Source organism: Monodelphis domestica, chromosome 1 (assembly GCF_027887165.1).
Source record: "Monodelphis domestica isolate mMonDom1 chromosome 1, mMonDom1.pri, whole genome shotgun sequence".
NCBI lineage: Eukaryota > Metazoa > Chordata > Mammalia > Didelphimorphia > Didelphidae > Monodelphis > Monodelphis domestica.
Genome location: NC_077227.1, coordinates 596,054,459 through 596,070,386, shown reverse-complemented (window position 1 = coordinate 596,070,386; position 15,928 = coordinate 596,054,459). Strand labels below are relative to the sequence as shown.

Here is a 15,928-nt window from a genome sequence, read left to right as displayed (position 1 = left end):
GGGGACTTCCGGGTAAGCATGGCTGCAGAGTAGACGTGGCTTGCTTCCTCTCCTCAGACCCTACGACACAGACAACCTCAAAAGACCCTCCCAAAATAAAAAACAACCATCCTGAGAAGAACGGAAAGACCCCACAACAAGGCAAAGCTCTGAAGGTAGGTGGGATTCCGGCATCTCCACAATATAAGGGAACGAAAAGCTGACCCACCCTCCCCTTCCCCACCAAACAGCAGGAGCCAGAGTTAAAATCAGCACTGGCCAGAATCAACAAGTGAGGGAAGGGCACCCCAGGACTGAACAATGGGTAGCCCCAGGTCTTGGGACCTGAATAAGATCACCAAGGTCCTTCTCCTGAGATTACTAACACCCAAAACCCTGGCAGGTGGGCTAAGGGAGCACATATCTCGGACGCCCAGAGCTAGCATGCTATAATAATCGAGTGCGTGAAGGGACCCCCTGACGTGAGCAAGGAGCACCTACAGGTCTTGGGAGTTAGCTAAGACCACCAAAGACTTTCACCTGAGAGCACTAACTCCCAAAATGCCGGCAGGCAGGGGAGGGAAGTCCCTGGGCCTCCCCAGGAAGACAGCACAGCTGCAGAGAACCTAGAATTAGCCTGAGACTAAAGCCTTGAACATTAGACCCTTATACTGAGAGCAAGTACTACTCATTCAGATTTCTGACTGGAAAGGGGAGGAAGAAAAACAAACAAACAAACAAACAAAACAGAGAGATGGCAAACTGTACCCAAGAACCCCAACACCCCAACACCAAGAAAAGCAAGAAGAAGGGGGTGACTTTGGATACATATTGTGGAGGGAAAACACAAAAAAAGAGGAAATAGCAGAAGAAGAAGAGCAAACAAATGCTCCAAAACCTTCCAAAAGAAACGGAAATTGTCCACAAGCTCTTGAAGAATTTAAATTGGAAGTTATCAAAAAGATGGAAGCCTTCTGGCAGGAAAAATGGGAAATAATGCAAAAGGAACTCAGCAATCCTTAACACACACACACACAAAAACAAAACAAAACAAAACAAAAAACGCAACTACAGAAACAGCTTGAAGCTTCAAATACCAGGATAGACCAAACTGAAAAGGAAAACCAGGCTTTAAAGGTCAGAATCAGGCAACTGGAAGACAATGATCTTGCAAAAGAGCAAGAATTAATAATGCAAAGCCAAAAGACTAAGAAATTAGAAGGTAACACAAAATATCTCAATGACAAGGTGACAGAACCTGGAAAATTGAGGAAGGAGAGACAACCTGAGAATAATTGGCCTACCAGAAAAGCCAGATATAACTAGTAATCTCAACATCATAATACAAGATATCATCAAAGAAAACTGCCCAGAGATTCTAGAACAAGGGGGCAATACAGGCATTGAAAGAGTTCACTGAACACCCTCTACACTAAATCCCCAAAAGACAACTCCCAGGAATGTAATTGCCAAATTCCAAAGCTTTCAAGCAAAAGAAAAAATCTTACAAGAAGCCAGAAAAAGACAATTTAGATATAAAGGAATGCCAATCAGGGTCACACAAGACCTTGCAATTTCTACTCTGAACGACCTTAAGGCATGGAACATGATTTTCAGAAAGGCAAGAGAGCTGGGTCTTCAACCAAGAATCAGCTATCCATCAAAACTGACTATATACTTCCAGAGGAAAGTATGGGCATTCAACAAAATAGAAGATTTCCAAGTTTTTTTAAAGAAAAGACCAGAGCTCTGTGGAAAGTTCGATATTCAAACACAAAGATCAAGGAAAACTTGTACAGGTTGTAAATCTTGAAATTTCTCAGACTTGTGAATGTTAAAAATTTCCCCTATCGGGGAATTCTCAATTGGAACAATTCCCTACTGGGAACATTCCCCATTTTGACAGTGAGAACTCTATTTAAATTAGAAATGGGAAGACCTCTACTCCACCCGTACTTAAGGACTGCTTTAGGGGAAAAAACTCCTTGCTAAACAATGAGGGTACTTGGGCCCATAATTATAGTGAGGCAAAAAGTTTTTTTAAGCCATGCCTATTTTTAGAAGTAATACAAAGGGGTGCTAAGTACCTATTAAAGGTCAGGCAACCTGTAAACTTGCCAGGAGCAAAGAGGTGAAAACTTATTCAGAAGTTTTTCTGGTTCAACCGTACTAAAGGGATTAGTAGACCCAGCAGTGTTTTTTCTGATTCAAACTTACTAAAGGGATTAGTCGACCCAGCAGTAATGGGTTGTCCTTTGGAAAACGTCTACTGTGATTGGTAGATGGAAGAACTTAGGGGAGGTGACATAGGAGAAAACCCCCTATATAAGAAAAAGCAGAATCTCTTGAAAATCAATCCTTTTAGATGATCTCTTGAGAGAGGTCTGGAGAAGGGAAGCTCTTGGAGGACAAACTCTAAGGAGGTCTCGCTGGAGCTCCTCTGAGGGGACTCTGTCCCTCTGGAGGCTCTTGAGAGAGGCCCTTTGAAACAGTCTCTGGCTGGAAGGCTCTTTAAGGAGGACTCTGGCTGGAACTCTCTCTGAGGAGACTCTGTCACTAGAATCCTTGCTTAGACAGACCTTGTGGTGAGTGATAAAAGACTGACTGACTGATCTCTCTCTTAAGACTCAGGTCTAGGCCATATTGGCTTGAGGCCCTTCATACTTATTCCTTTCTTACTCTCCTTCTCTCTTTCTTTAATTCCTCATTGTATTATTAATTAAAATCTCTATAAAACCCAGTTGACTTGGGTATATTCATAATTGGGAATATTTCCCTGGTGACCACCTTATATATTGATTTAAAAACAAGACACTGTGGTGAAAACATATTTCCTGCAGTCACAATTTACTCACCCACTCTTATACCTACTATAATTTATATCTTCCACTATTTTATTCACTACAGTTTACAACCTCAACCATTTTAAATATTACAGTTTATGGCATCCACTCTTTTAACTGCCACAGTTTATGGCTTTAACCATTTTAATTATAACAAGGTAAATATGAAGGAAAGGGAAAAGGAGAAAAATGCTATCTTTTTCTTTTATTCAAACTCTTTTCTATAAGGACTACACTTATATCAAATTATATATATTAATATGCGGGGAAATTGTAATCTGTAACTCTCAAAAATTGTATGCATCATTAGAGTAGTAAGAAGAACCACGCATAGGGAATGATTGGGGCATTAAGACAATATGGAGAAAGGGGGATTGAAAGAAAGAAAAAGGGAGGGGGTGAATCATTGATGGTACTAAGATACACTTCAAGAAATAGAAAAAAAAAAACTAAATAGAATAATCTTTCTCACACAAAGATACACATGGGAAGGAGAAGGGAAGGAATTTCCAATAGGGAGCAGAGGAAGAAAGTGCTAATTGGTATTTGAATATTTACAAAAATATAAATTGCCTAGACTAATAGAAGAAGAAATAGAATTCTTAAATAATCCCATATCAGGAAAAGAAATCCAACAGGCCATCAAAGAACTCCCTAAGAAAAAATCTCCAGGGCCTGATGGATTCACAAGTGAATTCTATCAAACATTCACAGAACAGCTAATCCCAATATTATACAAACTATTTGACATAATAAGCAAAGAGGGAGTTCTACCAAATTCCTTTTATGACACAAACATGGTACTGATTCCAAAGCCAGGCAGGTCAAAAATGGAGAAAGAAAACTATAGCCCAATCTCCCTAATGAATATAGATGCAAAAATCTTAAATAGGACACTAGCAAAAAGACTCCAGCAAGTGATCAGGAGGATCATTCACTATGATCAAGTAGGCAATTATAACAGGAATGCAAAGATGGTTCAATATTAGGAAAACCATCCGCATAATTGACCATATCAACAAACAGACAAAAATCACATGATTATCTCAATAGATGCAGAAAAAGCCTTTGACAAAATACAACACCCATTCCTATTAAAAACATTAGAAAGCATAGGAATAGAAGGGTCGTTCCTAAAAATAATATATCTAAATATATCTAAAACTATCAACTTACATCATGTGCAATGGGGATAAACTAGATGCATTCACAATAAGATCAGGAGTGAAACAAGGATGCCCATTATCACCTCTATTATTTGACATTGTACTAGAAACACTAGCAGTAGCAATTAGAGAAGAAAAAGAAATTGAAGGCATCAAAATAGGCAAGGAGGAGAACAAGCTAGCCCTCTTTGCGGATGATATGATGGTCTACTTAAAGAATCCTAGAGAATCAACCAAAAAGTTAGTCAAAATAATCAACAACTTTAGCAAAGTTGCAGGTTACAAAATAAACCCCCATAAGTCATCAGCATTTCTATATATTTCCAACACAGCTCAGTGGCAAGAATTAGAAAGAGAAATCCCATTCAAAATCACCTTAGACAAAATCTATCTCCCGAGACAAACACAGGAACTATATGAACACAACTACAAAATACTCTCCACGCAACTAAAACTAGACTTGAGCAATTGGAAAAATATTAACTGTTCATGGGTAGGACAAGCCAATATAATAAAAATGAACATCCTACCCAAACTTATTTATCTATTTAGTGCCATACCCATTGAACTTCCAAAAAATTTCTTCACTGATTTAGAAAAAAACATAACAAAGTTCATTTGGAAGAACAAAGGATCAAGGATATCCAGGGAAATAAAAAAAATAAAATAAAAAGGAAGGGGGCCTTGCAGTCCCAGATCTCAAACTCTATTATAAAGCAGTGGTCATCAAAACAATTTGGTACTGGCTAAGAGACAGAAAGGAGGATAAGTGGAATAGACTTGGGGTAAGTGACCCCAGCAAGACAGTATATGACAAACCCAAAGATCCCAGCTTCTGGGACAAAAACCCATTATTTGCCAAAAACTGCTGGGAAAACTGGAAGACAGTGTGGGAGAGATTAGGTTTGAATCAACACCTCACACCCTACACCAAGATAAACTCAGAATGGGTGAATGACTTAAACATTAAGAAGGAAACTATAAGTAAATTAGGTGAACACAGAATAATATACATGTCAGACCTTTGGGAAGGGAAAGACTTTAAAACCAAGCAAGACATAGAAAGAGGCACAAAATGTAAAATAAACAATTTTGATTACATCAAATTAAAAAGGGTTTGTACAAACAGAACCAATGTAACCAAATTGAGAAGGGAAGCAACAAATTGGGAAACAATTTTCATAACAAAATCCTCTGACAAAGGTCTAATTACTCAAATTTATAAAGAGCTAAATCAATTGTACAAAAAATCAAGCCATTCTCCAATTGATAAATGGGCAAGGGACATGAACAGGCAGTTTTCAGCCAAAGAAATCAATAATATTAATAAGCACATGAAAAAGTGCTCTAAATCTCTTATAATCAGAGAGATGCAAATCAAAACAACTCTGAGGTATCACCTCACACCTAGCAGATCGGCTAATATAACAGCAAAGGAGAATAATGAATGCTGGGGGGGGGGGGGATGTGGCAAAGTGGGGACACTAATTCATTGCTGGTGGAGTTGTGAATTGATCCAACCATTCTGGAGGGCAATTTAGAACTATGTCCAAAGGGTGATAAAAGAATGTCTGCCCTTTGATCCAGCCATAGCACTGTTGGGATTGTACTCCAAAGAGATAATAAGGAAAAAGACTTGTACAAGAATATTCATAGCTGTGCTCTTTGTGGTGGCCAAAAATTGGAAAATGAAGGGATGCCCTTCAATTGGGGAATGGCTGAACAAATTGTGGTATATGTTGGTGATGGAATACTATTGTGCTAAAAGGAATAATAAAGTGGAGGAATTCCATGGAGACTAGAACGACCTCCAGGAAGTGATGCAGAGTGAGAGGAGCAGAACCAGGAGAACATTGTACACAGAGACTGATACACTGTGGTACAAGAGAATGTAATGGACTTCTCCATTAGTGTCAATACAACGTCCCTGAACATTCTGCAGGGATCCAGGAGAAAAAAACACTATCCACAAGCAAAGGACAAACGGTGGGAGTAAAAACACCGAAGATAAGCAACTGCTTGACTACAAGGGTGGAAGGGACATGAATGAGGAGAGACTCTAAATAAACACCCTAATACAAATACCAACAACATGGAAATGGGTTTGAATCAAGGACACATGTGATACCCAGTGGAATCGTGCGTTGGCTAGGGGAGGGATGGTGGGAGGGGGGGAGGAAAAGAAAAGGATCTTTGTTTCCAAGGAATATTGTTTGAAAATGACCAAATAAAATAATGTTTAAATTGGGGGGAAAAAAGAATGACAAGGGAGTCAAAATCTTAAAGGCTATTTCTAAAATGCCCTAGGAGAGGCAGCATGAGGAATGAAGGCCCTAACAGTTCTGCTCTGGTCAGGCTCTATCTGAATATACTTTTCCATTCTGAGCAGGAAGGGCCTCTACAAACTGGAGAATGTTTAGAAAAGGATTTTTTAAAGAGAGGGTGGAAGGAATGGAGAAGATTCTACACAAGGATTATTTGAAGACACTAAGGATGTGTACTTGGAAGCAAGAAGACTTACAAACGGCATGATAATCTTTGAATATTTTGAAGGGCTAAAATAAAGAGATTTGTTATACTTTGACCCCAGAGAACAGAACTAGGATCTCTGAGTAAGTTATAGAAGTTACAGAAAAGTAGATGATTCTTAAAGGAAATCTTCCTAACAATTAGAGATCTCTAAAATAGAGTGGCCAACCTCTGGAAGCAATGGGTGTCTTTAGCTGGAGATCATCAAGAAAGGCTGGGTGACTGTTGGAGAGAAGTGGTAGAAGAGATGGTAGACCGTCTTGGACTGGATGGACAGAGGTTCCATCTTAGTTTAATACTGTTATCTTGCATTGTATAATTAGAATCTGGTCCCCAGAACCCTCTCTGCCAGCATCCCACTTTCGTTCTCATGTAAGGTCCTAATGTTTTGGAGATAAAGTTTTGTGCCCTGCTCTCTTCCACCATCACACCTTCCCCTGCTGCCCCTGTGAACCAGGTTGGGAAAACTTTTCTTTACTAGGTTTAAAAGAAATAAAAAGAACAAAGGTAAAATCCTGAGTAAAGAAAAGTTTTCCCAACCAAGTTTGGGGGGGGGAGGTGAAATCACACTTTATCTCCAAAACGTAAGGACATTACGTGAGAACAAAAGTGGGATGTTGGCAGAGAGAGTTCTGGGGATCAGATTCTAATTATACATCAGGATTAATATGAAAATGAAATATTGCACAGGAATTTTTTTAAACCCTTACCTTCCATCTTAGAATCAATACTGTGTATTGGCTGTGATATAGAAGAGTGGTAAAGACAAGGCAATGGGGATTAAGTGACCTGCCGAGGGTAACACAGCTAGGAAGTGTTTGAAGCCAGATTTGAACCTAGACCTGGCTCTCAATCCAGGAGCCTTCCATCTGCCCTCTACACAGGAATATTTTAAAGTTCCTCATATGAGAGGCACATAAAAACCACACAGCATTACAATTTAACAGGATCAGTATGATATTTGTTTCTTTTAAAAAGATGCCCAAAAAATGTTACCTTAAGAAACTCACTAATAGTCCCTATGATATCCCTACAATGATTAGTATAGTGGGTGAGGACAGCATTGTTTTTTAAAACTCCTACCTTCCATCTTAGAATGTATACTATGTATGGGTTCCAAGACAGAAGAGCAGTAAAGGCAAGGCAATGGGAGTTAAGTGACCTGCCCAGGATCTAGGACAGCAGTCCACTGCAGATTTTAGAAAAATCCATGATATCAAGCATCCATAGCAGAAAAAAATCAAGGAGATAAGAAACATAAGTTGGTGATGAATTAGTTTAATGGTTATCACCTATTTTGATGTACAAATATACTGCTAATTAGCCAAATTATGTTAATTCAATGCAAGAGTGGTACAAGCTGGGGGCAGCTGGGTAGCTCAGTGGATTGAGAGCCAGGCCTAGAGACAGGAGGTCCTGGATCCAAATCTGGCCTCAGACACTTCCCAGCTGTGTGACCCTGGGCAAGTCACTTGACCCCCATTGCCTAGCCCTTACCACCCTTCTGCCTTAGAGCCAATACACAGTATTGACTCCAAGATGGAAGGCAAGGGTTTAAAACAAAAGAGTAGTACAAGCTACATAATAAATCTATTTGAGAATCAAATCAAGCTACATAATAAATCTATTTGAGAATCTATTTGAGAATCAGTAAAAAGGTGTATAATAATACTCTGGTTATTCAGGAATTCTTAGGGAATAAGTAATTCTGAAGAGTCAAATTTTCCCCAGATTGCTGAAGGCATACTATTTTAAACACCAAAACTGTTTATATTTTGCTTTGGGCAGAAAATTTCTTCTAAAATGTTAACATTTTTTCCTCCTTTACCAAGAGCTACTGAACACAATTTAACATTTTCTTGAAGACCATAGGTCATCATTTATTTTACAGCGATGTAGCTGCAAGGTTGCGGGGCTCAAAAGACACTTTTGGTTCAATACCAAATGATTCCAGGTTGCAGTGTTTATTGAATTTCTCCCTCTTAGTTTTCTTCTTTGCTTCCTTCCTTGCTGTCATATATGGTTTCCTGCTACTGTCAGTCTGTCTCCTTTCCCTTTCTAATTTGGTTGTTCTAACCTATTGTGAGCTTGGAAATCAAATAACTAAACTTGTAAAACCTAGGTTTAAAATAAAAGTAAGTTCTGAATAAAGGTTTGAGGCATTCCCCTATAAATAAAGTACTTAAGCTTTAGTGCATGAACTTTTTCAACATCAACTACAGACCAAAGGACTTTTTCGTACACTTCCCATTTCTTGTCTGTTTTTTTGATTAGGAGGGGTTGCCAAATGGCTCTTCTGGATGGATTGGTTGCTATTTGGCCACCAAAAATGGTACTAAAAAAATATTAAATGTTAGAAAAACCCAGATTTATTTTTGCTAATTATAAATCACCTAATTTTACTATGCCAAGGCCAGAACAATTTAAAATAACAAAAACAAAACACATTTCTAACAGTGACTATCAAGTAAAAGTTATGTGTAAGGGTGATCCCAGCAGTCTGCTAGAAAGTTTCAGAACACTTGACCATTATTTCTAGCTTCACAGCAGCTGGTTGAAGCTGTTTCAGTTTTCTATGTATAAAGCAATGTTAATATCAGCCCTGTCTGGCACATAAGGATATCTCAAACACAAAATAACTAGAATCTAAAGGAACACCTTTAAACATAAAATCATAATGCAGCATGCTGTAGTGATAGTCAAGAAGCCTGGGGTTCAGATTCTTCCTCTGAAACTAACATGGATGAACATGAACAAGTCTCTGAGACTTGGTTTCCAAGTAAAAATGATAATAATACCTGTGGTACCTAATTCACTGCCCTGCTGTGAAATGAGTGTCTGAAGTCCTTTAAAAATCTTCAGGTACTATAAAAATATCACTAGTAACAGTTGGGGGCAGCTAAGTGGTTCAGGGGTTCCAGAGCCTGGCCTAGAGATTTGGCTTCAGACACTTCCTAGTTTTATGACCCTGAGCAAGTCACTTAACCCCCATTGCCTAGCCCTTACCACTTTTCTGCCTTGGAACCAAAACACAGTATTGATTACAAAAGGAAGGTGAGGGTTTTTAATTTTTTTCCCTTAAGTAACTTTAATTATGTTATTATTTATATTTATTTATATTATGTTATGTAAATGTCAAATACTATTATAAAAAATCTTTCCAATGCAAGCCATTTGGCAGAAAGCCCAATATTCTAGCTAAGCATTCAGTGAAGTAGTACAAGTGAAATGATGAAAAATTATTAAGTTAAGATGTAGTCACAAAGAAACAAGTTCCCTAAGTTGTTTGCTTTTCCTTAAAAGCTTATTCTAGGCACAGCAAAGTAGCTCAGTGGATAAAGCCAGGACTGGAGACAGGAGGTCCTACATTCAAATCTCAGACACTTAGTATTTGTGTGAACCCCACTGGGCAAGTCAGTACTTTGCTCTTTTCACTCTTCTAACTTGGAACCAATACATACTACTAATTATAAGATGGAAAGTAGGGGTAAAAAAAAAAGCTTATTGTACACATGTCATCTTAAAATGGTGTCATTAAATAACACCTATAGTCTCCCTCATTTTCTGGCCTATCATTCCTCATTTTTGTTTTTTAAACCCTTATCTTCCATCTTAGAACAAGAGTGGTGAGGGCTAGGCAATGGGGGTAAGTAACTTTCCCAGGGTTACACAGCTGGGAAGTGTCTGAGGCCAGATTTGAATCCAGGGCTTCCTATCTCTAGGCTCGGTTCTCAACCCACTGAGCTACCCAGCTGCCCCCTTCTTATATTCTAAATTCAGAACTATTTTCTAAGTTTTCTAAATCTTCCCCATACCCATCCCAGTGTCTTTCTGCAAATGGAACAAGAAAAGACTTTTGTAATATCCATTTGTCTTTGTTCATCCTCTTGGTTGTTTTTTTCTTTCTTTTTTTTTAAAGATAACACTTAGAGAAAATGTCCATCAATTGGGGAATGGCTGAATAAGTTGTGGTATATGATTGTAATGGAAAATTATTGTTATAAGAAATGATGAGAAAGATGATTTCAGAAAAACCAGGAAAGACCTACATGAGCTGAAGCAAAATGAAGTGAACAGGCCAAGGAGAACACACTGTAGACAGTAATAGCAATACTGAATGATGAACAATTGAGAAAGACTTAGCTCTTCTCGGCAATCCAGTGATCCAAGACAATTCTTAAGGACTCATGATGAAAAATGCCATCAACTTCCAGAGCAAGAACTTTTAAGGGTCTGAATGCAGACTTTCACTTTTTCTTCATTTTTTTGTTAGTTCTCTTCCACACAACAACTAATATGGAAGAATGTTTCATATTATTTCACATGTAAGCTCAATATCAGATTGTTTACCATCTTTACCAGGGAAGGGGATAATTTGGTTAAAAGGCAATCCAAAGATTAAAAATTGTTTTACATGTAATTGAGGAAAACAAAATAATATTTTATTTTTCTCTTTTCTTTATTTTATTTCAGTAACAAATTTACACAAAAGTTTTCCAAGGTTATATGACTCATGTTTTCTCTCTCCACTCCTGGAGTTGACAAGTAATTCCAGTGGGTTATACATGTATTATCACTCAAAATCTATTTCCATGTAAGAAAATAATCTTGTAAGACCAAAACCCCAAATCATATACCCAAGTAAACAAGTGATAGATCATATGTTTTCTTCTGCAATTCTACCTCAACAGTTCTTTCTCTAGATGTAGATAGAATTCTTTTCATGTCCCTCAGAATTGTCCTAGATCATTATATTGCTGTTAGTAGCAAATTCTATTACCTTTGATTGTCCTACCACGTTTCGGTTATTGTGTATAATATTCTTCTGGTCCTGCTTATTTCACTCTGCGTCAGTTCATGTAGATCTTTCCAGTTCTTTCTGAAATTATCCTGTCCATCATTCCTTAGAGCACAATAGTATCCCATCATCATAAAATACCATAATTTGTTCAGCCATTCTCCAATCGAGGGACATCCCCTCATTTTTCCAATTTTTTGCCATCACAAAAAGTCAGCTATAAATATTATTGTACAAATAGGTCTGTCTCCGTTTTTAAAAATCTCCTTGGAATATAGGGATAGTGGTGGTATTGCTGGATCAAAAGGCACTCATTCTTTTAAAGCCCTTTGGGCATAATTCCAAATTGCCTTCCAAAATGGTTGGATCATTTTACAACTCCACCAGCAATGCATTAGTGTCCAAATTTTGCCAAATTCCAACATTTATTATTTTCCTTTACTGTCATATTGGCCAATCTGCTAGGTATAAGATGATATCTCAGCATTGTTTTGATTTGCATTTCTCTAATAAAGAGGGATTTAGAACATTTTTTCATATTACTGATAGATTTGACTTCTTCCTCTGAAAACTGCCTATTCATATTCCTTGACCAATAAAATGTTATTTTAAAAAGATGGTGGCTGATAAATGACATGTGTGTCATATATTATAGTACCTAATGCACTGGCAATAGTCAAATAAAAGTTCAAAGTTATTAAAAATTAGAAATTCAACTAGAAACTAAAATGTGATATTTGCAACTGTTTTAGAAATTTACACTGGTAATTTCAGCATTATAGTCTTCCACACTGTGCCTAGTCCACTGTAGGTTCTTAAATAAAAGCCTGCTAATTGATTTCAAGTGTCAAGTGGTATTGTGAGAATATTCTTTGTCATCACCAAAGCATCACTGCCACCTGGTGACAGTTTTCCTAAACTGCCAATCTTAGACCATTGTTTTCTAAACCTGGGTACCTCCTCCTCTCCCTCACTTTTTTTGCTCTCTTTACAGGTTATCTTCCCCCATTGGAAGGTAACAATTTTTTTTTTCAGTGTCTGGCACATAAGAATTGCTTAATAAATACTTCCTGATTGAAAACTTCCCCCCCCCCCAAAAAATTTTCAGAGTTAAGATACTTTATTATACAGTATTTGACACCATAGAGGCAGCATTGGATAGTGAATACAGAACAAGCCTTGGGAAAATCTTGGGTTCAATCCTTGTCTTTATCATATCCTGGCAGTTGACCCTACACAAGTCACTTACCCTCTAATTGCTCCCAGGCAATTAATTATCTTAAGAAGAAAAGGTTTGGAGAAGGTACTGACTTTTTTCATAGAGGAAATTTCTCACTGGGATTTTCCTTCTCCAATGAAATCACAGATCCAATTTAAAAAATCAATTAAACCCATTAAATGCTTGGAGTTATGATAAGAACTGAGGGTAAAAGTAGGAGTTTTGGCTCCCATATCTCACTGTTGACTTGTACTGAACTTGGAGCTAACCCATGATGCCCTAGGAGAGGCAGCATTCAGAATTCAGGAGTTAACAGTTCTGTTCTGTGAAGGTCAGGCTAAGGCTACTACATCTAGAATACTGGGTTACTTCCCCAACAAATCAAGAAATCCTGCCCTAAAGGAGCTTTCATGTGACAAGGGGATTCAACACATATACACAACAATGTCAAGTAATTTCAAGAGGAAGAGTGTTGACAACAAGGGAGATTAGAAAAAGCATAAATCATTAGAAGGTGGCACTGGAAAAAATGATAAATTGAGTATGACAGAAATATGCAATGTTATTAACCAGATCATTTATCATTTGTGTTATACTTTATAGTTTACAAAGAACTTTTCGCTCAAGGGATAGTACCATATGTAAAATAGGTAGCATTAATACCATTGCCTCATTTTACATAGTGGAAGACTAGCTCAGAGAATATGTGCTTTGCCTCTGGTCAAGGAGCTGATCTGCACATGGACTCTAGGAAGAGGTGTCCCCTCTTCAAGCCAAGGCTAATGCATCTTCATTTATAAGTGATCCCATTCCATTCCATTTCTCAAGATGTCCCCCTCTTCTATTCCTTCTCTTTCATTTATCTTCAGTCTCCTTTTGTCTACTGGCGGCTTCCCTATAAACATGCTCAAGTCTTCCTACCCTGAAAAAACTCTCATTTGATTAATCTATTCTTACTAGTTATCATTCCATATCTCTCTTTTTTGTGGCTAAATTCTTTGAGGTCATCTACAATAACTACTTCTACATCCTTTTCTCTCACTTTCTTCCTGTCTATAGTCTGACTTCTGCCCTCATCATTCAAGTAAAATTGCTCTCTCCAAAGTTATTCATGATCTCTTGATTGTCAAATCCAATAGCCTCATCTTTCTTGACCTCTTGGTAGCTCTTAACATTGTAGATTATCACTGTCTTCTCCTTGACACTCTTTCCCTTACATTTTCATGACACTAGCCTCTCCTGGTTCTTCTGACAGCTCCCTATCAGTCTCCTTAGATGGATTTTCATAAAAGTCATCATTGCCCCTACTCCACTCCCATTTATCAGGAGCCCTTTTCTCTTTTCCTTCAATATTATTTCATTTGGTGATTTCAAGAAATCCCAAGAATTCAATTATTATTTCTATGCTGATGAAATTTCAAATCTATTTATTCAGCCCTAACTTCTTTGCTGACCTCTATCAAGTTCTGCATTTCCAACTGCCTTTCAGACATCTCTAACTAGATGTCCAGTTGAAATCTTAAACATTTCATTTCCAAAACTAAACTAATTTTCTTTCCCTTCTCCCCTCTAACTTCTCTGTTACTACCATCTTCCTACTCACTTGGACTCACATCCTAGATGTCACCATCAACTTCTCTGTCTCCCTCCCATCCTATACCCAATTTGTTGCCAAGGCTTATTGATTTCATCTTCCTAATATCTTTCATAAATGCCTCCTTCTCTCCTGGCATTGCCACCACTGGTAGAAGCCCCCATCATCTCACACCAAAATTCCTGCAATAACCTGCAGATGGGTCTCCTTGCCACAAGTCTCTCCAGACTCTTGTCCATTTCCACTTAGCTGTCAAAGTGATCTTCCTAAAACACAGGTCCAAATATTTCATCCTCTTACTCCATAAACATCAATGGTTCTTTATTACCTCCACGATTAAATATAAAGCCCTCTTTTTGGTGTTCAAAACCTTTGCCAGCACAGTTCCCCAAGCACATCAATTCAGTGACACTGGCTCTTTTACTGTCCCTTGAAGAGAACATCTCCCAACTCTGGACATTTTCATTGGCTAACCCCCATGTGTGGGATGCTTTATCTCCTCATTTCCATCTCCTGGCTTCCTTCAAGTACAACCTAAAATCTCACCTAAAGGAAACCTTTCTGATTCACATTAATTCTAGTACATTCCTTTTGTTGATCATCTCCAATTTATACTAACTGAACATAGTTCATTGCATGTTGTCTGCCCCATGAGTATGTGAGGTCCTTAGGTCCACGGACTGTCTTTTGCCCGTCTTTGTATCTTAGCAGTGTCTGGCACATAAAAGCAGCCAAAGAAATATTACCAAGTAAATGGCGAGGGCCAGATTTAAGACTTAAACCCGGATATTCCGCCTCCAAATCCACTGCTTTCCCTGTATTACCAGGGTCATGATTAAAGCTGGCATTAATATAGTGCTCCTGAGGTTTGGAAAACACTTTGCTTTTTCACAATAGCACTGGGAGAGAGGTGCTATTATTCTTCCCATTTTGCAGATGAGAGAATTGACTTTCCAAGATTCACACGATTGGTAAGTGTGAGTCAGTATTGAAAACAGGTCACCCTGACCCTGGGTCCAGCGCTCTATCCAATATGTGCTTCAAACGACATACTGGCTGACTTTTTTTTTTTTAACTTAAAAAGCTCGCAGCACGGAAAGGCCCAGATGCCATAGAGGAGGCAGAGACGTTCACTAAGCACAAGAAAGTGTCGTGACCACTGCTGAGCTGGGGTGCACAAGGGAGCCTTCCAAGGGTGCCCAGGCTTGGACACCAGGACCTCTGCGCGACCACGAGCCCGCGTCCGTTCAGCCCCAGGGGCGCCCCCAAAATAGAGGGAACTCACGTTCAGCCAGCATCGCCATTCTGGAGGAGCCCAAAAGCCACAGGCGCCGGCCCTGGACCACAAAGTCCTACGACAGACTGGCTAAAACCCGTCTGATTGCCGGAGCCAGGCTGACTCGAAAATCCCGGCACTGCACGTGGGCTCCGAGGTAACTCCGGTAGCAGCTGCGCGATCCGATGACGACACAGGCACGCGACGACATCGCGCTAGCGTCAACGGTGGGGCGGGGCCAGAGGAAAGGAGGAGGGCGGGGCCGGAGAGGAGGAGGAGGGAGAGGAAAGCTGTGGGAAGAGAAGGAAGCTTTTTACCAGCCAAGATTTAGATCTGGGAGAGGCTTTATAGGTCATCGAGTCCAATCCGTCCTCTCTCATTTTACAGATGGTGGAATTGAGATTAAAGATTTGCCCAAGATTGCAACAACGAATAATGAGATGTAATATATATATATATATATATATATATAGTGCTTTACAAATATTTTATTTTATCCTCATAACAGCCCAATGAAGGAGATG

General features: G+C 38.8%; 1 protein-coding gene across 1 annotated transcript in view; it reads right to left on the bottom strand.

Annotated features, from left to right (window-relative positions):
* The window catches only part of PINX1 (PIN2 (TERF1) interacting telomerase inhibitor 1), an 86,494-nt gene extending 70,887 nt beyond the window's left edge, over nucleotides 1-15,607 (bottom strand). Inside the window, exon 1 of the mRNA XM_007476493.2 lies at nucleotides 15,414-15,607. Within this exon, the coding sequence (XP_007476555.2) occupies nucleotides 15,414-15,432 (19 nt within the window). The 5' untranslated portion in view covers nucleotides 15,433-15,607. The remainder of the gene's footprint in view (nucleotides 1-15,413) is intronic.
* Between the last annotated feature and the right edge of the window lie 321 nt (nucleotides 15,608-15,928).